We start from the raw sequence: 24,352 nt of genomic DNA on the forward strand, positions 1-24,352 counted from the left end.
GAATCACCTCTGTCCAAACAGTGCCAAGTAAACAGTGTCACATTGTTTTGCTTTTGTTTGTCTGGCTACTGTAGGTTTTAGTTAGAAGATGACTGTTATGACATGCAGACCCGTGGCTTTCTTTCTGTTGCACTCTATGGTTTATTTGGGGGGGAGACACGGACTGAGGAGACTTTACATTTTTGACTTTCCCTTATACTACTCATTAACCTATTGTAGGATATGTATGTGCATGTAAGCCCAAGGGAACAGTTGGGTGGCCGTTTGATCACAGTGTGGATAAGATCAGTTAGTCTTGCATGTTCCTCTCATGTAAATGACGCTGCCCTGCCTGATAACCTGGTGACCTTTGGGGTTATGGGAAGGAGACCCTGTAGCTAGCGACCTTTCAAATCTACTAAACAATATGGGGATGAAATAAAAACCACTCATTTAAGATGAGGCCCCTCAAGCAAACAAATGCCTGTTGCTCAAACTAGGTGAGCAGCATTATCAGTGAAGTACACGTCCTATATAGAGGCATGCTTTAAAGCTGCCTTTCTTTTCCTTTGGTTAGCAACAAGTCAACATACGGCAGTAAAAACATGAATGGTAACAGTAGCAGAAAACAGAGACAAGTCCACCCTTCCCTTTCAGGTGGTGGGAGGACCAGGATATTTTAACAGCTTCCCGCCTCAGGCACACAACCTCTACCATTATAACTGCATCTGTGGCCCACTGTGATAAGAGAAAACAACAGACAAAGCCTGGCTGGCTTCTGCCATATTAACAGGGCTCGGTCACAGAGAGTCTAAACAAATAGAGAGATGATAGGGAGACAAGCCAGGAAGTGCTTCAGGAACAGGACCGGTACAGTTAGCATAAAGCAGATACTGTAGCATGAATAATGTAGGCTGATTGGCTGAGGGGGAGGCACGTACGCACACACCTACATGCCCATGTCCGCACGCCCGCCGTCTGTCCTGCTCCTGTAGTGGTAAAAAAAATTGGATGGGTTAACTGTGATCGCCGGTCGCAGTTAAAAAAGTCACGCTTCCTGTACTTTCAATGCATTTTTCCGCAAAAGGTGAGTAAACTGTTTTTACCGTCCACTACACCACTGCTCCTCCCCTGCGCTACAGCTACCTACAGTAGCTCTGATACCCGACCCGAGTCTGAAGGGCCCCAACATTATACTTCAGGTTAAGGCCTATTTTTTCATCAACCAGGGTACGGGCCGGGCTCCCTCCTGTCTCTGTACAATCATATCTTACCATCATAACATGGTGTCAGAACTTCTTATAAAATATAAAACCAGAACATTGTCCAAGTCAACAGGATAGATTATTTCAATGAAAATAATAATATTCCGTAAGTTTTGGTAGGAGTTTAGAGTGACGAAAAGTTGCTAGCTAACAGCTCTACCACGTCTCATGAGCAGCCCAAGCTGGGCCGTTGCAGAGAGCGAATGCAGCGCAGCGCAGGGATGGAGCAGGGGAACAGACAGAGATGAGCAGGATAGGGCCTGAACGTCGTGGGCATGGGTAGGGTAGGGCCTGAACGTCGTGGACATGGGTAGAGTAGAGCTAGAATGTTGTGGGCATGGGTAGGGTAGGGCCTGAACGTCGTGGACATGGGTAGGGTAGGACCTGAACGTCGTGGACATGGCTAGGGTAGGGCCTGAATGGCGTGGCATGTGTAGGGTAGGGCCTGAATGGCGTGGCATGTGTAGGGTAGGGCCTGAATGGCGTGGCATGTGTAGGGTAGGGCCTGAATGTCGTGGGCATGGGTAGGGTAGAGCCTGAACGCCGTGGGCATGGGTAGGGTAGAGCCTGAACGTCGTGGACATGGGCAGGGTAGAGCCTGAACGTCGTGGACATGGGCAGGGTAGAGCCTGAACGTCGTGGACATGGGCAGGGTAGAGCCTGAACGTCGTGGACATGGGCAGGGTAGAGCCTGAACGTCGTGGACATGGGCAGGGTAGAGCCTGAATGCTGTGGGCATGGGTAGGGTAGGGCTTGAATGGCGTGGGCATGGGTAGGGCTCGGGCTCTACCATGGACCCCTTCCCAGTGGCATGCTCTTGTTTTTCTGTTGACATAGCAGCTCCTTGATCTGGGGGGGGGGGGGTACGTGTGAGAGAGTGTGTGTGTGTGTCTTGATATAGACAACAAACACAACAGTCACAAAAGGAAGCTGCCCACACCATGGCCAGATGGCAGTCATGGCGTCAGTTGATGACATCACGAGTCCCAACACCTGAGTCAGTCGACTCCACAGGAAGAGCAGAAGGATGCAGTGACACACTGGAGACACTGAGGGACCAATGTCCTCCTACGGCTAGGGACTATAGGCTTAGTTACAGACCTACACCTGGAGGGAAAAGGCTGTTAGTCAGTCTGTTGTTAGCCTAGTGACTGACCCTTGATGAATCACCCCTATTCACCAGGGCCTACTGCATATTCACTCAGAGTACGACTGCTGATATAGGATCAGTTTTGTCTTTTACATAAAGAATTCATTTTCTGGACCGGTGGGGACCTGGTCCAAAATCAGCACTTCTTACCTGAGACTTTTTGTAAATACTCTAGCAGCACATTGTGTCTTGGGCCTGTATCAGTAAGGCAGGTGCTTAGGTTTTAATCAAAACAACAGTGTTTCTGTGAAAAAAAATATGACAGGACAGCCTCTTGGTCCCACAGTGTTAAAGGGGACATGAAACAGAGTGTCAATATAACAGGACAGCCTCTTGGTCCCACAGTGTTAAAGGGGGAAACAGAGTGTCAACAGAGAAACAATGAGGAAGTTCTGTTTAGTAAACAAGGTCAATGCCACTAGACCTGCCTCATCAGAGATGATATCATCCATCATCACATGTTCCTAGTGTTACACTGCTCTGGTGCCCCATAACACACACACACACACACACACACACACACACACACACACACACACACACACACACACACACACGCACACACGCACACACGCACACACGCACACACGCACACACACACACACACACACACAGAGAGGAGCGATATAACACTACAAAAAAAAAGGAATGAAATAATCTTATAGCCAAATAGCTCCCTTCTGGACTAGGAATGAGGGCAAACACAGCCAATGCTCGTATGGGTTCAACATTCTGAAAGCTAAATTATGCATCGTCACACATGGTGGGGTAGAATGAGAGGTTGCAGTTGAAATGGTTCAGCATTAGCTCTGACTGATGGAGGAACAGGACCCAGTCTGTATAACTCGCCCTGAGATGAGAGTTGGCATAGTTTTTAAGAAACTATGCTGTATGGAGCAAATGGTCAACAACATTTGTATCAAAATAACCAATGATGACAACCCCAGTGAAAGATTAAAGAAATGAGCGGTTCTGGACACCAAACTGTGGTCTTCCTCTGGTCCACATTCTTAAAGGTCACTTCAATTAGAAGAGTATTACATTGGGGTTGCTGTGGGTACCAGTGTATAGTTCCATTAAAACCCCAACTAAAAGATGATCCTGAGGGAGTGGACTGGAATGACAACCCACCCCCTGGCTCTTATAAGCAGGGGATTGTTGGGTTACACACCACTGGTCATGGCCCATGATGCCGTCCGCCCGGCTTCAGTCACCACACAAAGGATCCCTGTCCCATGAGCATGAAATATTCACCCGCTGCCTGGCTCTGCTCTGGTTGTCAGCTGGATAACAGAACGGAGCCCTGGGTCAGGAATGTGGCGCTACATAGGTACTGTAACAGACCTCAGATCAAATAGTATTCAAAACCTTTCAAAAATACTCGGGGGCCTTTTCTTGAGCCTGCCTGGAGTGGAGTTGTAGTTGGACAGGGTTTGGACCTTTGGAATTCGTCCTTTGTAGCTCAGTTGGTAGAGCATGGCACTTGTAATGCCAGGGTAGTGGGTTCAATTCCCGGGACCACCCATATGTTAAAGGTATGTATGCATGACTGTAAGTCACTTTGGATAAAAGCGTCTGCTAAATGGCATATATTATTATTGGATTCACTGCTCTAGTCATGCTCAAGTTAAGTAAGAGAAATATTTCAAATACTATTTGAACCCAGGTCTGGTACAGTAGTAAGGCTGAGGCTCACTCTGCCGCAGTCTCTGGGGTATCACATGACAGACAAACTAATGGGCTACGGTCACGGTGACTGTGATGATGTACCCTGCCCTGCTTGGCGTGCCTTCTGCAGCAGCTTACCCTTTCTACCTGTACAGAGGGAGGGGTGGGGCAGTTATTGTTTGGTAATATTTACACATAATATTTTAATTCACTAGCATTGGCTGCCGTAACCTAGACGGCTGTATAAATTGACAGTTGAGGTACTGCATGTTGTGACAATCCCAGTCTTGGCACCAGTCCTGATTCTACAAAGCACGAGCGGTCTATCAATCTGAATGAAACATTTTTTTTGTAAATGTAACCTTTATTTAACTAAGGAAGTCAGTTAAGAACAAATTCTTATTTACAATGACGGCCTACCCCAGCCGATTCTGGGCCAATTGTGCGCCGCCCTATGGGACTCCCAATCACGGCCAGATGTGATGCAGCCTGGATTCGAACCAGGAACTGCAGTGACGCCTCTTGCATTGAGATGCAGTGTCTTAGACCGCTGCACCACTCGGGTTTCCTTCTCCAGACTGTCACTGTCAGTATAGATGCAGGTCTCCTCCAGAACTGAACTGAGCTGCACTACCTCTTGTAGTTTACATCAGAGAGGTTCTTTAGTTCTACTTCCTGCGTCCAGGTTGCTACACCGACATCATGGTTACATGACTACGGTGATAGTTTCCCTGGTGGTATAGGTTAGATTCAGAAAGGTTTACCTTATGCAATCAAAGGTGTTATCACGTGCTCCACTAAGGCAGTTATTTATCTTTAAATTATGTGGGTAAAACAAAGTGCAAATTAAAAGTATGAATCTCGGAGCATCGTAGCACCATTGAGTGCAAAAACTCGACTTACCCAGTTGCGGCCCACTTTTTGGAAGCAAACCACTCGATTTCGTCCTTACGTTATATTGGCATCGAACATGTCACCCTCCCTAGGAGAGGGGGTGACCTCGACAATTTATTGTTAAAACGAGAGGCTGCCTGGATCTTTAATTTAAAGACCCTTGCTCCCTTCGGCCTAAACATAGACTTTAATCTGAAGCCATTCTTGTGATTTTGCTGTTGTAAATGTTTGTAGGCTTATGTTGCCAAATTGCATCTATGATCGTATGCTATCCATTTATGTCTTTTGTATGCTATTTTAATATATAAGAATTAACCAATGATATCAGGCCACACCCGGCCATGATTACAGACACCTGTGTGTGTCCTTTGACACTATATAAACTAGTCACCCCACAGTGTTTGTCATTATACCCTGACGAAGACAGCTTGTCTGTCTAAACGTTGGATATTAGGTTATTACATTATTGCATCTGAGCTCCTAGAGTGTGCGGCTCTCCTTTAATTTTTCAAGTGTTCTACTCCGCTAGCCAGCACCTCGCCTAAATAGGTGTGCGTTTCTTTCGGTCCTGGGGACAGACTGATACAGAGACAATAAGGGTACTGATGGTTTGGATAACAACAGCCCCATACCTTATGTAACACACTGCAGGGCAGTCAGGCATCATGCTAACAGACGGGCACAACAAACTGGCCATGACCTACTGTATACTATGACCATCATCACAAAATTGTCCAAGTTCAACTTTTCCCCCGATGCCTTGAGATGGATGAAATCATACCTTGAAGGCAGAACTCAGTGTGTCAGAGTGAGCATTGAGCTGTCGCCCACTCTTAGCTATGATGTGGGCGTGCCCCAAGGGTCAATACTGGGGCCCCTCCTGTTCAGCCTTTACATTCATGATCTGCCTTCTGTCTGCACTGGGTCTGAAGTTCAAATGTATGCAGATGATACAGTGATATATGTGCATGCAAAGAGCAAACAACAAGCTGCACAAGAACTCACTACTGTAATGGTCCAGGTTACAAAGTGGCTCAGTGACTCGTGTTTGCATCTCAATGTGAAAAAAAACTGTTTGCATGTTCTTCACAAAGAGGGCAACAGATGCTACTGAGCCAGATGTCTATGTGTCAGGGGAGAAGCTCCAGGTGGTATCTGATTTTAAGTACCTTGGCATCATACTTGATTCCAACCTCTCTTTTAAAAAGCATGTGAAAAAGGTAATTCAAATAACCAAATTCAACCTAGCTAATTTTTGATTTATACGAAATTGTTTGACCACAGAGGTAGCAAGACTGTACTTCAAATCGATGATACTCCCCCACTTAACATAATGCTTGACTAGTTGGGCCCAAGCTTGCTATACAACATTAAAACCTATTGAGTCTGTCTACAAACAGGCTCTCAAAGTGCTCGATAGGAAGCCCAATAGCCATCATCACTGTTACATCCTCAGAAAGCATGAGCTCCTGAGTTGGGAAAATCTTGTGCAATACACCGACGCATGTCTTGTATTCAAGATCCTAAATGGCCTAGCTCCCCCTCCACTCAGTATTTTTGTTAAACAGAAAACCCAAACATATGGAAGCAGATCCACAAGGTCTGCCATGAGAGGTGACTGTATAGTTCCCTTAAGGAAAAGCACCTTTAGTAAATCCGCTTTCTCTGTGAGAGCGTCCCATGTCTGGAATACACTGCCATCAGACACACATAACTGCACCACATATCACACTTTCACAAAATGCATGAAGACATGGCTAAAGGTCAATCAGATTTGTGAACATAATCCCTAGCTGTGTATTGCCGCTTTCCATGTTGTCTGTTGTCTGTAGCTTGTGAGGTGTGGAAACACTTTGTTGTTTTTATGGATTTTGTCTTGTTGCTTTTTGTTCTATGTTGCTCTGTCTGTATGCTACATCTTGCTTGTCCTACGTTGCTCTGTCTGTATGCTATGTCTTGCTTGTCCTATGTTACTCTGCGTGTGCTCACTGTTCAATGATTGTCTATATTGTAATTGTTTTTAATAAACCTTCCCAGGGACTGCGGTTGAAAATTAGCCGGCTGGCTGAAACCGGCACTTTTACTGAAACGTTGATTAATGTGCACTGTCCCTGTAAAAATAAATAAACTCAACAACAACCTAAAAAGCCATTTGACCTGTGTTTTGCCAGCTATTAGGTAAGGTTGGTTACACCAGCTGGTAATAACTGAATGTTTTGGTTATTCTGATTTCTATGGGTTATTCACTGACCATGTACTAGGCCAGTGAATTAGTGAGGAAGGTCCACCCGCTTTAACAATGTTGATGCCAGGGGCCTTTGAGCCCTGTCTGGAAAACAATCTAGGGGAAAGACTACAATAAGCTATATGGTCTTACCTTGACAACAGGATGACCACCTGATGCAGCTTTGATCGCCCCTCTGCTTCCCTCCGTCTCGTAGTGCGCTCGGTGGTGGGCCTTGGGGTGCACCTCAACCTTCAGCTCGTACTGGCCAAACAGGTGGGGTAGGGGCCAGTCCAGGGGGGGCAGGGAGGAGGTCCTGGGGACAGACCGATACAGAGACAATAAGGGTACTGATGGTTTGGATAACAACAAGATACAGATCACCTAGGCATTACCTAGGTGATCTATGGATAACATATAGATATAGCCTATATCACCTAGCATTTCTTGTCTTTTGGGAAGACATTACCTGTGAGCCGCTGTGACTACATAACCATCCTATGGATAACAAAAAGGCTTTATAATCAGAGATATAGGTCTAACATATTAGCTAGCAGGGGCAGGTTAGAGCTAGTTAAGCTGGCTGGATTCATTCAAACCTGCCTTGGCAGCACAGCACAGTAGCTGTTTACAAACTACTGCCAGGCCAGCACACCCACATGTCCTATTCTGAGAACTAAGAGCATTTACTTGTAAGATGAGTGAATTTTAGTATAGAGAACCACTCAACTATCGCAATTGTATTTGGTCAGGGAAAAGAGGTTGTGCTTTTAACATAAATATGCTACTGGAATGTAGGTTTGACTGCCCTTAATCAAAGAGAATAAGTACATAGAAGAACCAATGCAATGACACATTTTGTATGGTAATATAAAGAAGTGAGGGCACAACAGGTTGTGCTGAATCATGACCTCTGGAAACATTGTAGTAGAGGATCACACTAGGCCTACACTAGGTCGGAGTGACACACAGAGTACAGTGTCTAAATGGGGCTGTAGGCTATGTGTTCAACCCCATCAGTCAGACAGTGAATCATAGAATTCCCACCAACATTAGGTTAACCATACTGGAATAATCACACTTGTAATAGGTCATGCAGGGACTGTAACTAGCAGTGAATCATGAAGGGGTTTTACACTATAAACGGTATATAGATGGATGGAGAGTATGGTTGTGTTGTTCAGCACTGTAGTATGGATGAGGCTGTGTCACAGGAGAGGCTGCCGGCTGATGGGTTTTTTTCCCCTATGTATGTTTTTATCTATGTAGGGCACAATCATATTTGAACAGCTGCACTCAAAAATAAACACTCCATCCGTCCCCATCTACACAGACAAACTCTCTCTCTCAGTGGGTCTCTGGGTAGCTTGGCTGGTCTATGACTCTATTGAGCTAGAACCTACAGAGAAATACTGTTCTAAAAACCTATTTAGGCTAATTATTGTCAAAACTATTTAGGATGTTAGTAATTCATCATCTACTAGCCTACACACTGAATCTTCATGAAAAAGACGGGGCTACATTGAGCCAGTTATAAAGACTTGGCTACATTGAGCCAGTTATAAAGACTTGGCTACATTGAGCCAGTTATAAAGACGGGGCTACATTGAGCCAGTTACAAAGACTTGGCTACATTGAGCCAGTTACAAAGACTTGGCTACATTGAGCCAGTTATAAAGACGGGGCTACATTGAGCCAGTTATAAAGACGGGGCTACATTGAGCCAGTTATAAATAATTGGCTACATTGAGCCAGTTATAAAGACAGGGCTACATTGAGCCAGTTATAAAGACGGGGCTACATTGAGCCAGTTATAAAGACGGGGCTACATTGAGCCAGTTATAAAGACTTGGCTACATTGAGCCAGTTATAAAGACTTGGCTACATTGAGCCAGTTATAAAGACTTGGCTACATTGAGCCAGTTCAGGAGCTCTCAGTATGTGTTCCATACAGCATGATACAGGTGTTCCTGGTCTGTTAACAGTTACAGGGAGACACAGTCTGCTCTAACACAGCACTGTGCAGTACAAATGTGGAGAAATGAAACGTGTGGGTGTGTGTGCGTCCATGGTCTATGAGTAAGAGGAATGATACACATCACTGTAAGCTGTCCTAGCAGGCAGACATTTACACCACATTATGCCTCTCTCTACAGTAACTAGCCTAACCACGAAGGCTAGCCTAACCTTCTCCGCTAGTCAAAGAAAGTCACTAACCATTGTCTATTGTTTCTTTATGTGCCCCGTCAGGTCGTGGCAAAACTAAAATTGTGCTTTCAACAGGCCATGCTATGCCAGACAAACATGCCACACAGAAATGCCCTCCACTCAGCCCTCACACAGCATGCAGACCACAGACACTAAATAAAATCAATGTTAACTTGCTAAAGGCCAGGGAACTCAAAAAGAACTCAACAGAGTAGCAAAACATGAGTCAGTCAGTTTTTCCCTATACTCCATGTCTCCATCAGAAGCTGGGCAGCTGGCTGACTCCGGACACCATCAGTCAGGCTAAATGGGAGAAATGTGGTGGCTGGCTTTCTTTGGAGCCGATTCACTGAATAAACTGTTGTCCAGAGGAAATAATAACATTTGAAGAAAAATAGAAGCACGTGTCTCTAACATTGTGGTCAATGAGGGGTATTGTACCACTGGCATCTGTTCCCATGCGATTTTGAATCAAAGTAGGCTATAGGATAGCCTGTCCTGGTAGCCTAGATTCCCCCACAGCACATGGCAGAGGAAAGCCCCCATGAATATGATCACATTGCATGCTATAAAGATGTACTGCACGAGTCACAACTAATCTAAATAAAAAGGTAGGCTTCGCAGACTCAGATCAAGTCTATTCCTGGACTTCGAAGCCCTTTGAATAAGGATTCTCCAATGAGCATGCTTTGTAGTCCAGAAGTAATCTTAATCTAGATCTGGGAAACCATCTCTAAAGGTTTAAGGCCTAAAAACAAAGGTGGGTGTAACAGTGGCTTGTCTTGTATCCTCCAATGCCACCGACATAACACCGGAAGTATATGTTTTCCCTGGCCAGCAGCCACAGTAACACAAGAGGGGTTTGGTAGCTAGGAAACCTGAGCGTTGTGGCGGGCGGAGGGAGCGGGTTGGAGCAGAGGTCGGAGCCTGGATTAGCGTAACCTTTCTAGGGTATGCTGCTCCGTACCGCGGGACCTGGGGCTCCCAGTCTGGTGCTACCAGTCACCACCTGCGGCCTACAGCCGCTCCCCGTACATCTCTCATTCTTTATTTCACTTTTATTTAACTAGGAAAGTCAGTTAAGAACAAACTCTTATTTACAATGACGGCCTACCAAAAGGCCTCCTGCGGGGACGGGGGCTGGTATTAAGAGAAAAAAGAAAAAAGAAAAAAGAAAAAAAGAATTAAAAATATAGGACAACACACACATCACGACAAGAGAGACAACACTACATAAAGAGAGACCTAAGGCAACAACATAGCAAGGCAGCAACACATGACAACACAGCATGGTAGCAACACAACATGACAACAACATGGTAGCAACACAACATGGCAGCAGCACAAAACATGGTACAAACATTATTGGGCACAGACAACAGCACTAAGGGCAAGAAGGTAGAAACAACAATGCATCACGCGAAGCAGCCACAACTGTCAGTAAGAGATAGAGATAAAACTGTCCAGTTTGAATGTTTTTTGCAGATCGTTCCAGTCGCTAGCTGCAGCGAACTGAAAAGAGGAGTGACCCAGGGATGTGTGTGCTTTGGGGACCTTTAACAGAATGTGACTGGCAGAACGGGTGTTTTATGTGGAGGATGAGGGCTGCAGTAGATCTCTCAGATAGGGGGTAGTGAGGCCAAAGAGGGTTTTATAAATAAGCATCAACCAGTGGGTCTTGCGACAGGTATACAGAGATGAACAGTTTACAGAGATTTATAGAGTGCAGTGATGTGTCCAATAAGGATCATTGGTGGCAAATCAGATGGCCGAATAGTAAAGATATCTAGCCGGCTCGAGAGCACCCTTACCTGCCGATCTATAAATTACATCTCCATAATCTAGCATGGGTAGGATGGTCATCTGAATCAGGGTTAGTTTGGCAGCTGGGGTGAAAGAGGAGCGATTACGATAGAGGAAACCAAGTCTAGATTTAACCTTAACCTGCATATTTGATATGTGCTGAGAGAAGGACAGTGTACTGTCTAGCCATACTCCCAAGTACTTATATGAGGTGACTACCTCAAGCTCTAAACCCCCAGAGGTAGTAATCACACCGGTGGGGAGAGAGGCATTCTTCTTACCAAACCACATTACCTTTGTTTTGGAGACGTTCAGAACAAGGTTAAGGGCAAAGAAAGCTTGTTGGACACTAAGAAAGCTTTGTTGTAGTAGAGTGTTTAACACAAAATCCGAGGAGGGGCCAGCTGAGTATAAGACTGTATCATCTGCATATAAATGGATGAGAGAGCTTCCTACTGCCTGAGCTATGTTATTGATGTAAATTGAGAAGAGTGTGGGGCCTAGGATCGAGCCTTGGGGTACTCTCTTAGTGACAGACAGTGGCTGAGACAGCAGATTTTCTGACTTTATAAAATGCACTCTTTAAGAGAGCACTAGTTAGCAAGCCAGGCCAAAGACCCCTCAGGGACACCAATACTCCTTAGCTGCCCACAAGAATGGAATGGTCTACCTTATCAAAAGCTTTAGCCAAGTCAATAAAAATATCAGCACAACATTGCTTAGAATCAAAGGCAATGGTGACATCAATGAGGACCTTTAAGGTTGCAGTGACACATCCATAACCTGAGCGGAAACCAGATTGCATACCAGAGAGAATACTATAGACATCAAGAAAGCCAGTCAGTTGATTATTGACAGGTTTTTCCAACACTTTTGATAAACAGGGCAAAATACAAATAGGCCTATAACAATTAGGATCAGCTTGATCTCCCCCTTTAAATAAAGGACACACCGTGGATGCCTTCCAAGCAATGGGAACCTCCCCAGAGAGGAGAGACAGGTTAAAAGGTCAGAGATAGGCTTGGTTATGATAGGGGCAGCAACCTTAAAGAAGAAAGGGTCTAAATCATCGGACCCAGATGGTTTTTTGGGGTCAAGTTTAAGGAGCTCCTATAGCACCTCAGACTCCATGTCCACCTGCAGGGAGAAACTTTGTAGCGGGGCAGGGGAAAGAGGGAGGAGCATCCGGGCTAGTCACATTAGAAGGTGGGGGGAAATGAGGAAATGTTGGACGCGCAAGGAGGCATGGCTGAGTCAAATAGGAATCCTGACTTAAGTGGTGATTAAAGAGATCAGCCATGTGTGCCTTGTCAGTAACAACCACATGATCAACATTAAGGGACATGGGCAGCTGTGAGGAGGGTTTATTCTCCAAGTTTTTAACCGAGAGAACTGCTGGTTAAAGTAACTAACTTTGGCCTTCCAGATAGCCTGAGTGCACTTATTTCTAATTTGCCTGAACGAGATCCAGTCAGCCTGAGTATGCGTGTGCTGAGCCATAAAGCCTTTCTTAGCCCCACTCAATGTCATATCAACCTGAATACCGGTATGTGAATATGTACAGTGGGGGAAAAAAGTATTTGATCCCCTGCTGATTTTGTACGTTTGCCCACTGACAAAGAAATTATCAGTCTATAATTTTAATGGTAGGTTTATTTGAACAGTGAGAGAATAACAAGCAAAAAATCCAGAAAAACGCATGTCAAAAATGTTATAAATTGATCTGCATTTTAATGAGGGAAAAAAGTATTTGACCCCTCTGCAAAACATGACTTAGTACTTGGCGGCAAAACCCTTGTTGGCAATCACAGAGGTCAAACCTTTCTTGTAGTTGGCCACCAGGTTTGCACACATCTCAGGAGGGATTTTGTCCCACTCCTCTTTGCAGATCTTCTCCAAGTCATTAAGGTTTCGAGGCTGACGTTTGGCGACTCGAACCTTCAGCTCCCTCCACAGATTTTCTATGGGATTAAGGTCTGGAGACTGGCTAGGCCACTCCAGGACCTTAATGTGCATCTTCTTGAGCCACTCCTTTGTTGCCTTGGCCGTGTGTTTGGGGTCATTGTCATGCTGGAATACCCATCCACAACCCATTTTCAATGCCCTGGCTGAGGGAAGGAGGTTCTCACCCAAGATTTGACGGTACATGGCCCCATCCATCGTCCCTTTGATGCGGTGAAGTTGTCCTGTCCCCTTAGCAGAAAAACACCCCCAAAGCATAATGTTTCCACCTCCATGTTTGACGGTGGGGATGGTGTTCTTGGGGTCATAGGCAGCATTCCTCCTCCTCCAAACACGGCGAGTTGATTTGATGCCAAAGAGCTCCATTTTGGTCTCATCTGACCACAACACTTTCACCCAGTTGTCCTCTGAATCGTTCATATGTTCATTGGCAAACTTCAGACGGGCATGTATATGTGCTTTCTTGAGCAGGGGGACCTTGCGGGCGCTGCAGGATTTCAGTCCTTCACGGCGTAGTGTGTTACCAATTGTTTTCTTGGTGACGATGGTCCTAGCTGCCTTGAGATCATTGATAAGATCCTCCCGTGTAGTTCTGGGCTGATTCCTCACCGTTCTCATGATCATTGCAACTCCACGAGGTGAGATCTTGCATGGAGCCCCAGGCCGAGGGAGATTGACAGTTCTTTTGTGTTTCTTCCATTTGCGAATAATCGCACCAACTGTTGTCACCTTCTCACCAAGCTGCTTGGCGATGGTCTTGTATCCCATTCCAGCCTTGTGTAGGTCTACAATCTTGTCCCTGACATCCTTGGAGAGCTCTTTGGTCTTGGCCATGGTGGAGAGTTTGGAATCTGATTGATTGATTGCTTCTGTGGACAGGTGTCTTTTATACAAGTAACAAACTGAGATTAGGAGCACTCCCTTTAAGAGTGTGCTCCTAATCTCAGCTCGTTACCTGTATAAAAGACACCTGGGAGCCTGAAATCTTTCTGATTGAGAGGGGGTCAAATACTTATTTCCCTCATTAATATGCAAATCATTATATAACATTTCTGACATGTGTTCTTTTGGATTTTTTTGTTGTTATTCTGTCTCTCACTGTTCAAATAAACCTACCATTAAAATTATAGACTGATCATTCCTTAGTGGGCAAACGTACAAAATCAGCAGGGGATCAAATACTTTTTTCCCCTCACTATATGTCTATGGTTAGCCCTGAGGTGGGATGGACTAGCCTGGTTACAGATCTTTTTGTGCAGTATAGCCAACTACAATGGTCATTTTCATGCCCATTGTCTATACAGCAAACAAATCTGGGATCAAGATATAGGGAGGGACTGGGAGGGAGGGCTCTCTGAATCCACCCCCAGTCTGTCTGAGGCTCAGACTCGGAGCCCCCTGCCCCATGCCATGCCTCAGTTTCCTCCACCACCAGCCACTGAACACTGACAGCCACCCAGCAGACAGACGCCAGGACCATCTGTTCAGCAGAACACCTCCCAGACACAGCTTCTCTGACTGGAGACTGGGGTTGTCACGATACCAGTGTGGCGATACAACCTTTTCCTTGGAAAAAAAACAACAACTGGAAGCAGACTAAAAACTCTATGGTTGTTTAAAAAAAGGTTTTATTTTCTACTATAGTTTTTTGTTTCCTTGCCACGATACTTCTGAGTATCGCGATACTGGTATCATGGTGACAACCCTAGCGGAGACACTTCCAGAACCTTCTACAGTAGACAGGAGAGATCACCCCACAGTCACAGCACTCACTACATCCAACAGTGGAAGCCTACTCTAGTCCTAAAGACCTAATCATTTTATAAATTGTGGTTTATCCTAGATATGAATATACTCTTGTAGCAGGGCATTAGACCACTATAACAAGGTACAGTGTTGACCCCTTTCTGGAAGGTGTCTGTGAATGGGAAGCCAGACTGTGGTGTTTCAGGAAGGCTGGGTTAGATGGTGATTGTGTGGCCCCTCAGCCATATGTGACGTGTGCTGATTTATAGCGCTAGGAGCCAGAGCACACAAACAAGGCTGAGACTTCATCTGCTGCACACATTGGGAGAGCAGAGAAGGGAAACTTTAACCCGCTCTTTCTGATAGAAGTCAGTGCGTCACGGCGATCAAGAGCTTCTGGTTACGCCGATTTCCAGATAAAAAGTATATGTGCGTGTGTGTGTGTGTGTGTGTGTGTGTGTGTGTGTGTGTGTGTGTGTGTGTGTGTGAGACGTGCACATGTGCTTCCCCCCAGGCACCAACAACCTTATGTTACACTGTTGTGCTACTTCAGACAGCGCCATCATGTCTCTGTGGCTCATTAAATGTTTCAGCCCATGTGGGTCTAAAGAAGTGACTTGTGAAGCTTTCCCAGAACCTAAAATTTGAGAGCATTGGAGTCAAACCTACAGACACAGGTATACCGGTATAACCTACAGAATATTATACTAGTGCAGCCCTGATAGGTGCAGACTAAGTGCAGGGTAGTTCCCCTGTTCCAATTCAATTAGGCTACATAATTGTAACTCCGGAGCTCTGGATATCCGACTGCAAGCTCAAATTTGAGGAATGCTTGCCCAACTGTCCAAGCCATTGCATAACCAGGAGTGAACTGTAATCTATTGCTATTAAACTTGATTAAATGTAAGAATCTTCCTTCATAAAATAGTAGTACGAACAGTGTCTTAATGCTCTTATCGGGATCAAACAGGCTACTGAACATTTTGTTCATTTATCACTAATCCTAGAAAGGTCCCATAAAGGTTCCTATCTGTACTCTACCTTGACCTAGTAATACTAATGACTCTAATGAGTGTGTATTCATTCTAAATGCTGACTAAGCTAAAGATGAGTTGTGATTAGTGTTGCAAAATATCTTCCTTGGTTATTCCGATATCCTGGTTGGAGGATTCCCTCCCAGCTTATTCCCTACTGATTCTGGGAATCCTCCAACCAACATTTCTGGGAAAGTTTGTGGAATTTTCCAACTCTATCTGTGATTGAGAGGGCAGGTACAGGAAGAGACATACCTGAAGATGGGTGTGTGTCCTGGTTTGGGTTTGTTCCATGTGAAATGTGAGGGCACTGAGAGAAACTGTTCCCCTGGCCCGTCCTTCTTCAGGGAGTGCAGGGTGTCTTCCAAGGGAGAGTCCATGAGGGGGGACCCGTTCCCAGAGTCGTCCAGGCCCAGGTCCCCCTTCCCCCCCATGGAGCATGTCCGGTCCTGGGAAGTCTTCCTAGTCTTGGAGGGGATGTCTGCCTCGGAAGGGAAGCACTGAAACATGCCCATGGAGGGGCCTCCTATCCAGGTGTCCTCTGTCACGCTGCCCCTTGGGGACGGCTCGGGGGTGGGGATCGGGGAGTGGTGTGGGGACACGGAGCCCACCGGGTAGCAGATGTCTGCGCTGGAGTGGCGTCTCTTCCCGCAGGGTGAGGTTGGGCGTGAGGAGGGGCGGGACGGCGGCCGGGGGCTCAGCCAGTTCTCGTCGGTGACGGAGGTGCGTGGGGAGTGGCAGGGGGAGACTCGGGGGGACAGGGAGTGGGAGGAGTGGGAGTGGTGAAAGGCAGGGTGGTGGTGCTGATGCCCAGCCCACAGACCCTCCTCCAGGACCCCAGGGTGAGGGGAGCAGCCAGGGGAGGTGCGGGGAGACCCCAGGGTAAACCTTGCGGCCGCCTCATTCAGCTCAGAGTCCACGTCATCGTACACGTGGGAGAAGGACTCGCAGGACGAGGCGTCTGAGAACCAGCTCCTGGAGGACAGTGAGCTGCAGGGGGACGGGCTGAGAGTTGAGTCCCGGTACGAGTGGTCTAAGGGCAGGTACAGGTGGTCCCTGCACAGGGGCCGGTCCCCATGGTGGTAGTCCCCATCATTAACTCTAAGATTGTCCTCGTTAGCGTCCATCTCCTGCTGACAGCTGGGGGAGATAGAGGTGATCTGGATGCTAGGACACTCAAAGGCTTTGGGAGGCCCCCCACCCCCACCTGCGGGGCTGGATTTGTTTTTGTTGACATTGTCCTGGACCTCATAGTTGGGGTCGTACACCTTGTGGGATTGCAGGCGCTGATGGGGGGAGGAGCTGATGACTTGGGAGTGGGAGTGAGACTGCATGCTGCCATTGCGTGACTGGCCCATAGACTGGTTGTTGACCACGGACTGCTGGCCCACATTGAGGATGTAGAACGACGTATTGTCGTCAGGCTCCAGATCTGAAGAGGGAATGATGGAGAGAAAAAGAACCATAAGTCACCATCACAATAACCGCTCTATGGTCCATACAATACCTATTTGTATTATATGAGGAGGATGCTAATACTTGTGATCTGGCAATGCCTTTGAACTGAATTTATTTCAACAGAACATTACTTTTACCCCTATTCGTGTGAGATCTAAGAGCCACTGCACCGCCAGGGGAGTGATAAGAAAAGACCCAGGCAAACAGCTCCACTATCTCCCTGACTAATACCTTTATTGGTGCTTTATTGCTGTGGTTTTCATTCTGCTAGCCTTGAACAGGAGTTGGCTTGACACATACATACACACATAGGAGGAGTTACTTTGCTTCGCTACAAACAAGGATAGTCCTCATCTACAACAGTAGGTACATTATGGTCGATAGGCTACCTCCATTCCAGACATAGTCCTACATTCCAGAGGGGCGGGGGGAGGACAGAGGTGTGTGTGTGTGTGTGTGTGTGTGTGTGTGTGTGTGTGTGTGTGTGTGTGTGTGTGTGTGTGTGTGTGTGTGTGTGTGTTTAGACGGGCAGAAAGAAAACGGGCATGGTTCCAAGAGGGATAACCGATGAGCATCGCTCCTCAGGAAACAAATTCACACACCGGTGCATGCTCTCTCCTGTCATCACGGCAGCACCAGCACTCTAATAATACACATCGGCCCTGCCTCAGTGATGGTCTGGCCACACACAGGCACAAAGACAGGCACGCACACACACAAAGGATAGGTGGCTCACAGACAACAACCTATTGTCCACCAACACCACTCTATTTGTAGTTATTGATAAACTGGCTGGACCTAACTGGGACACGAACACAGGACAGCGTCACTACACGCCCCTGGACTCACCACGAGAAATACACCATGTCACGTTCTATTCCATAGTTCTGTTCATTATTAGGACTTCGCACAAAGATGAAGAGAATTTGCAATATTGAACCTATGTAACTTTGTAAAAATACAGTTCACTTTGAACTACTGTTGTAGCAGTAGCGTAAATCACTTCACATAGTTGTGCTGTGCTCTCCTGTAAAGTACAAATAACCTACCCAAAGGTACACATAATCATGATATTTACACCCCCAGAGTTCATGTCATAGGCAATGGGGGTTGTGAAATTGCTTTTCGATTACAAAACACTTTCTGCAAAAAAGCTTGTTCTTCAAAACAAAACACTTTGAAAGGATCTTGAGAAGAGACAAATCCTGTGCGTCAACACATTTAGGAAACCACAGTCTTCTAAAGCTAAAGATGAATGGAAATATCAGAATCAGACTGTAAAAAGGGACATTTTAGGAGAGGAGCAGCCTACTCAATTCTCTCTCTCCCACTCTCCCCCTCACTAACTCCCTCCCTCCCTCGCAGCAGTCTATTCATAGCTGCTCCACACTGGCCCTGCCTGCCTGTCAGTGTCACAAGACTGCTGTATCCTGTGACGACAGAGGGAGACAGCATCTGACTGACGGAGAAATAGACGGAATGTATGTGGTGTGTGTGTGTCTATGGAGGAGGACAACAGAGCGGGTCAACAGCCTGCTGCACTGTGCCGCCTCGACCCGCCCCCCCGAGCCCTTAGAGGAAGGACAAGACAACACACTAACAAAGGCATGGCGTACAGTATGTGGGAGGATACACTGACTAAAGCACTGCCATCGGGCTGGATAGTCATACACTGTAGCTCTCCATAGCATCTGGATAAACACACACATTTACTTTGTGTTGGTCCGTTACTTTCTAGTCAAGTTTAAAAAAATAAATCATTCAAAAGTAGTGTGGCATGGTATTCTGAAACGTTTGTACTTTTCCGATACTAGAAGCTGAAAAACGATTCGGTACTAGAATTAGTATTGGTACTTCTGTCAAATGTTTCTCACGGCGTCTACTGATTGAGAGAGGATCAAGTCTATCAGTGCAGTCCCCTTATAGCACAAGAGTACGCTGCCTCTAGACTAGCACTAGACTAGCTCTAGACTAGCCTGTCCTGAGGAACTCACTGGGAGTCTGGGCTGCATCACTACTTGCGCTGCACAGAGGTTAACACGCTTAAACGGCATGTAGAAATATTGAAAACTGTTGATTACTGTTCGCTAAACAATGTCCAAGAGATACATAATACAACACTTTACAATGCAAGAAGATAGAGGTCTACCGATTAATCGGAATGGCCGAGTAATTGGGGCCGATTTCAAGTATTCATAACAATCGGAAATCGTATTTTTGGACACCGATATGGCCGATTTTTTTTTTTTACAGCTTTATTTAACTAGGCAAGTCAGTTAAGAAGACATTCTTATTTTCAATGACGGCCTAGGAACGGTGGGTTAACTGCCTTGTTCAGGGGCAGAACGACAGATTTTTTACCTTGTCAGCTCGGGGATTCAATCTTGCAACCTTACGGTTAACTAGTCCAACGCTCTAACCACCTGCTTTACATTGCACTCCACGAGAAGCCTGCCTGTTACGCGAATGCAGTAAGAAGCCAAGGTAAGTTGCTAGCTAGCATTTAACTTATCTTATAAAAAACAATCAATCAATCATAATCACTAGTTAACTACACATGGTTGATGATATTGCTAGTTTATCTAGCCTGTCCTGCGTTGCATATAATCGCTTAGGTACACGTTGCTCCAACATATACCTAACCATAAACATCAATGCCTTTCTTAAAATCAATACACAAGTATATATTTTTAAACCTGCATATTTAGTTGATATTGCCTGCTAACATTAATTTCTTTTAACTAGGGAAAATGTGTCACTTCTCCTGCAACAGAGTCAGGGTATATGCATATGCAGCAGTTTGGGCCGCCTGGCTCGTTGCAAACTGTGAAGACTATTTCTTCCTAACAAAGACAGCCGACTTCGCCAAACGGGGGATGATTTAACAAAAGCGCATTTGCGAACAAAGCACAATCGTTGCACGAATGTACCTAACCATAAACATCAATGCCTTTCTTAAAATCAATATACAGAAGTATATATTTTTAAACCTGCATATTTAGCTGAAAGAAATCCAGGTTAGCAGGCAATATTAACCAGGCGAAATTGTGTCACTTCTCTTCCGTTCATTGCACGCAGAGTCAGGGTATATGCAACAGTTTGGGCCGCCTGGCTCGTTGCGAACTAATTTGCGTAATTTACGTAATTATGACATAACGTTGAAGGTTGTGCAACGTAACAGGAATATTTAGACTTATGGATGCCACCCGTTTAGATAAAATACGTAACGGTTCCGTATTTCACTGAAATAATAAACGTGATAGTTTCCGGATTCGACCATATTAATGATCTAAGGCTCGTATTTCTGTGTGTTATTATGTTATAATTAAGTCTATGATTTGATAGAGCAGTCTGACTGAGCGATGGTAGGCACCAGCAGGCTCGTAAGCATTCATTCAAACAGCACTGTCGTGCGTTTTGCCAGCAGCTCTTCGCAATGCTTCAAGCATTGCGCTGTTTATGACTTCAAGCCTATCAACTCCCGAGATTAGGCTGGTGTAACCGATGTGAAATGGTTAGCTAGTTAGCGGGGTGCGCGCTAATAGCATTTCAAACGTCACTTGCTCTGCATGGGTAACGCTGCTTCGAGGGTGGCTGTTGTCGATGTGTTCCTGGTTCGAGCCCAGGTAGGAGCGAGGAGAGGGACGGAAGCTATACTGTTACACTGGCAATACTAAAGTGCCTATAAGAACATCCAATAGTCAAAGCTATATGAAATACAAATCGTATAGAGAGAAATATTCCTATAATTCCTATAACAACTACAACCTAAAACTTCTTACCTGGGAATATTGAAGACTCATGTTAAAAGGAACCACCAGCTTTCATATGTTCTCATGTTCTGAGCAAGGAACTTAAACGTTAGCTTTCTTACATGGCAGATATTGCACTTTTACTTTCTTCTCCAACACTTTGTTTTTGCATTATTTAAACCAAATTGAACATGTTTCATTATTTATTTGAGGCTAAATTGATTTTATTGATGTATTATATTAAGTTAAAATAAGTGTTCATTCAGTATTGTTGTAATTGTCATTATTACAACTAAAAAAATTAAAAATCAGCCGATTAATCGGCATCGGCTTTTTTTGGTCCTCCAATAATCGGTATCGGCGTTGAAAAATCATAATCGGTCGACCTCTACAAGAAGATAACGTTACCGGTAGCTTCCAGCTTCGTAGGCGAGCTTTCCTTGCTAGCTTACAGCTGAAGCTAACATCAATTCACTACCCTAGTACCTTGTTTGTGATTATATGCAGTATACAAACCATAACGCAAAATATTGCAGATTTCAAAACTTATTGTCACCAAAACACTTAATCTCCCCGTCTCAGTTTCTCCCAGTCAAGATCATTTTTGCTCAAGCATTTGTCTCTCTGTGTGTGTGTGTGTGTGTGTGTGTGTGTGTGTGTGTGTGTGTGTGTGTGTGTGTGTGTGAGAATGACATCATGGGTCTTAAAGAGACAGCACAGACTTGTATCAAAGAAGAGATTACTTCTTCTATGCACATTTTGTTGATCAGTACAATAAAATAAGTCCCAAATGGAAGGGAAACAGATTGTTTTTGTATCTGCAGTCCCATGAAATCAGTCAAAACAAGCTCAATAACTAAAGGTGATCCCGTGTGGCTCAGTTGGTAGAGCATGGTGTTTGCCACGCCAGGGTTGTGGGTTTGATTCCCACGGGGGACCAGTACGAAAAAAAAAGAGGGAAAAAAAGGGTTGTGGGTTTGATTCCCACAGGGGACCAGTACGGGGAAGGAAAAAAAATGTATAAAATGTATGCATTCACTACTGTAAATCGCTCTGGATAAGAGCGTCTGCTAAATGACTAAAATGTAATGTAAATGTAAAGGCATGCACACATCCTACTGGATATGATTTCACCTGTATTGTAAATAGGTGTAGGCTAAATCTTGAATACCCACTTTATCAATAGACTAGAGATTTTCCATTCAAATAAATTATTACCATTATGTTGTCATGTAGTTAGATTGTTATTTTTTTTTACCAAAGTCAAATGGATTGTATAACTGACTCATTAATGCATACATTCCAAAATATAATGACATCAACTGCCATTCTGTGACTTTGGCTAATGCGCCTTCTTTTTTCCCACGGTATCGTTTTGGTATTGTGATGGTATCAAGTATTGTGATAGTAAACTGGTTTTGGTATCGAAATCTAAATACTGGTACCCTTCAAAAGGCACAGGATTGGACAGCCCTGGTAGTCTCCCACACAATTCAATAAATGTAGCCAATTCATTCAATTATAATTGGTAGAAATCGAGTTAGACAAACCTGTAAAGGCCAATACTTTGTGAATCACATTGCATTAAAGAAATCCATTGGGAGGTAAAAATTGAAAGTGGAAAACGATTCAGTTTACATTAGCCAGAAGTAAGCACTCAAAATACATTTGCCTGGATATTTAAAGTGCAAAGAAGCCAATACTCATTGCCAAATGCATACATATTAAGAAGGGGTTAGTTTCAAAGCAGTCATTTTCAATTGCATATTAATTAACAAGAGCGGGTCCACAAATACACCTCAGTTATTAAAGATCTATTGGATATTCTCTGTTTCCAAGAGCCTGCTGGAAAGAGAGAGAAAAAACTATCTGCCGACTGGGTTGTACGTGTGTTTGTGTGTGTGTGTGTGTGTGTGTGTGTGTGTGTGTGTGTGTGTGTGTGCCACCTGTTGTGTTGTAAATGTACATCTCCCCCTCAATTAAATGCTGTTCTAAATGATTGAGGTGGCATGGCCAGCCATCAATTAATACTCAACCCTACCACACTGCAGGCTGCCAGCTCAGTTCATTAACATCACTCACTCAATGATGAGAGACAAGACAGAGAGACAGAGAGAGACAGAAATGGTCATCTCCCTGTCTTGTCTGTGACCACTGACAGAGATGCAGCTACAACAGAGTCAGATATTACACATGAGCTAATTAACAAAGGAAGCAGTGAAGCCATCTGATCTCAATCCAATTTGCCCAACAGTGGGACATTAAAGATCTTCTGGTTCTTATGAACGGCTCTTTGTTTTATTCTATCAAGAACTGTCTACAAAATAATGTATCACAATAACCGACAGATAGGGGCCTTCCCAGTCTTTCTACATTTCTAACAGATATGTTCATCTCTGTCACATGAAACTGTTCACATGTGAAGTGCCCTTTTGACAATGGTGTTTTCCTGCTGATTGCATTATGAAATGAACATTCACGTGTAGCCTACAGCCTTGTGCGTATGGCTGCCCTTATAATGTGAAGAAATAATAGTTTATTAACATTTTAAGCTAAACGTTCTGATCTGTTGCATCAGACTCATTGGATTTGAAAGTTGTTGTTTTTATGTAGTCTAGGCATACTGGTTGTATGATTTTGGGATCTATCGTCCCACAACTGTCCCAGAGTGGGTTTGGAATAGGCTATTTCTTTCTCGACAAGCTGACCAATAGAATAGGTAAGCTCAACTTTTCCTCTATAGTTGATTTGATTTTAGGCTAGTGATTTTGCTGTTGGTTACGCATCTTGTTGGCTTAGGAAAAGTAAATGTGGACAGTTATTGTAACATGTTCAAAGTGCACATCAGAATTCGTTAAGAAGGACCACATCATTGCATCATCGACTTGCATGTTCTGTTAATATGAATGACCATATTCTAAATGTTATTTCTGTCATTCTGAGCACCGTGGGTGGGCGCCCTAATCAGGTTACGCACCCATACGCATATGCAGTCTAGTAAATTTCTCAAATGTCCGGGTAAATTAAAATGTTGCCGGTCAAATGTCCGGCACCACATTTTCCTAATGGAAACCCTGGGGCACTTTCGCTATAAAATGGCAATTTTTTTGTGACAAAACCATCAGTAGAGTTGAAAATGCGATGGAAACCCATTCGGTACATGAGAATTTAATCTCAAAAGTAATTTTTATTTGCACTACATCATCACT

General features: G+C 44.7%; 1 protein-coding gene across 3 annotated transcripts in view; it reads right to left on the minus strand.

Moving 5' to 3' along the window:
* LOC106587624 (nuclear factor of activated T-cells, cytoplasmic 3) overlaps positions 1–24,352 on the minus strand; it is an 83,826-nt gene that overhangs the window by 44,686 nt on the left and 14,788 nt on the right. For all 3 annotated transcript variants that reach the window (XM_045708155.2, XM_045708154.2, XM_045708156.2), the window contains exons 2-3: positions 16,189–17,365; positions 7,334–7,496 (exon numbers count right to left, since the gene is read on the minus strand). In XM_045708155.2, the coding sequence (XP_045564111.2) occupies positions 7,334–7,496; positions 16,189–17,365 (1,340 nt within the window). The remainder of the gene's footprint in view (positions 1–7,333; positions 7,497–16,188; positions 17,366–24,352) is intronic.

Source organism: Salmo salar, chromosome 26, assembly GCF_965601325.2.
Source record: "Salmo salar chromosome 26, fSalSal1, whole genome shotgun sequence".
NCBI classification, from domain to species: Eukaryota; Metazoa; Chordata; class Actinopteri; order Salmoniformes; family Salmonidae; genus Salmo; species Salmo salar.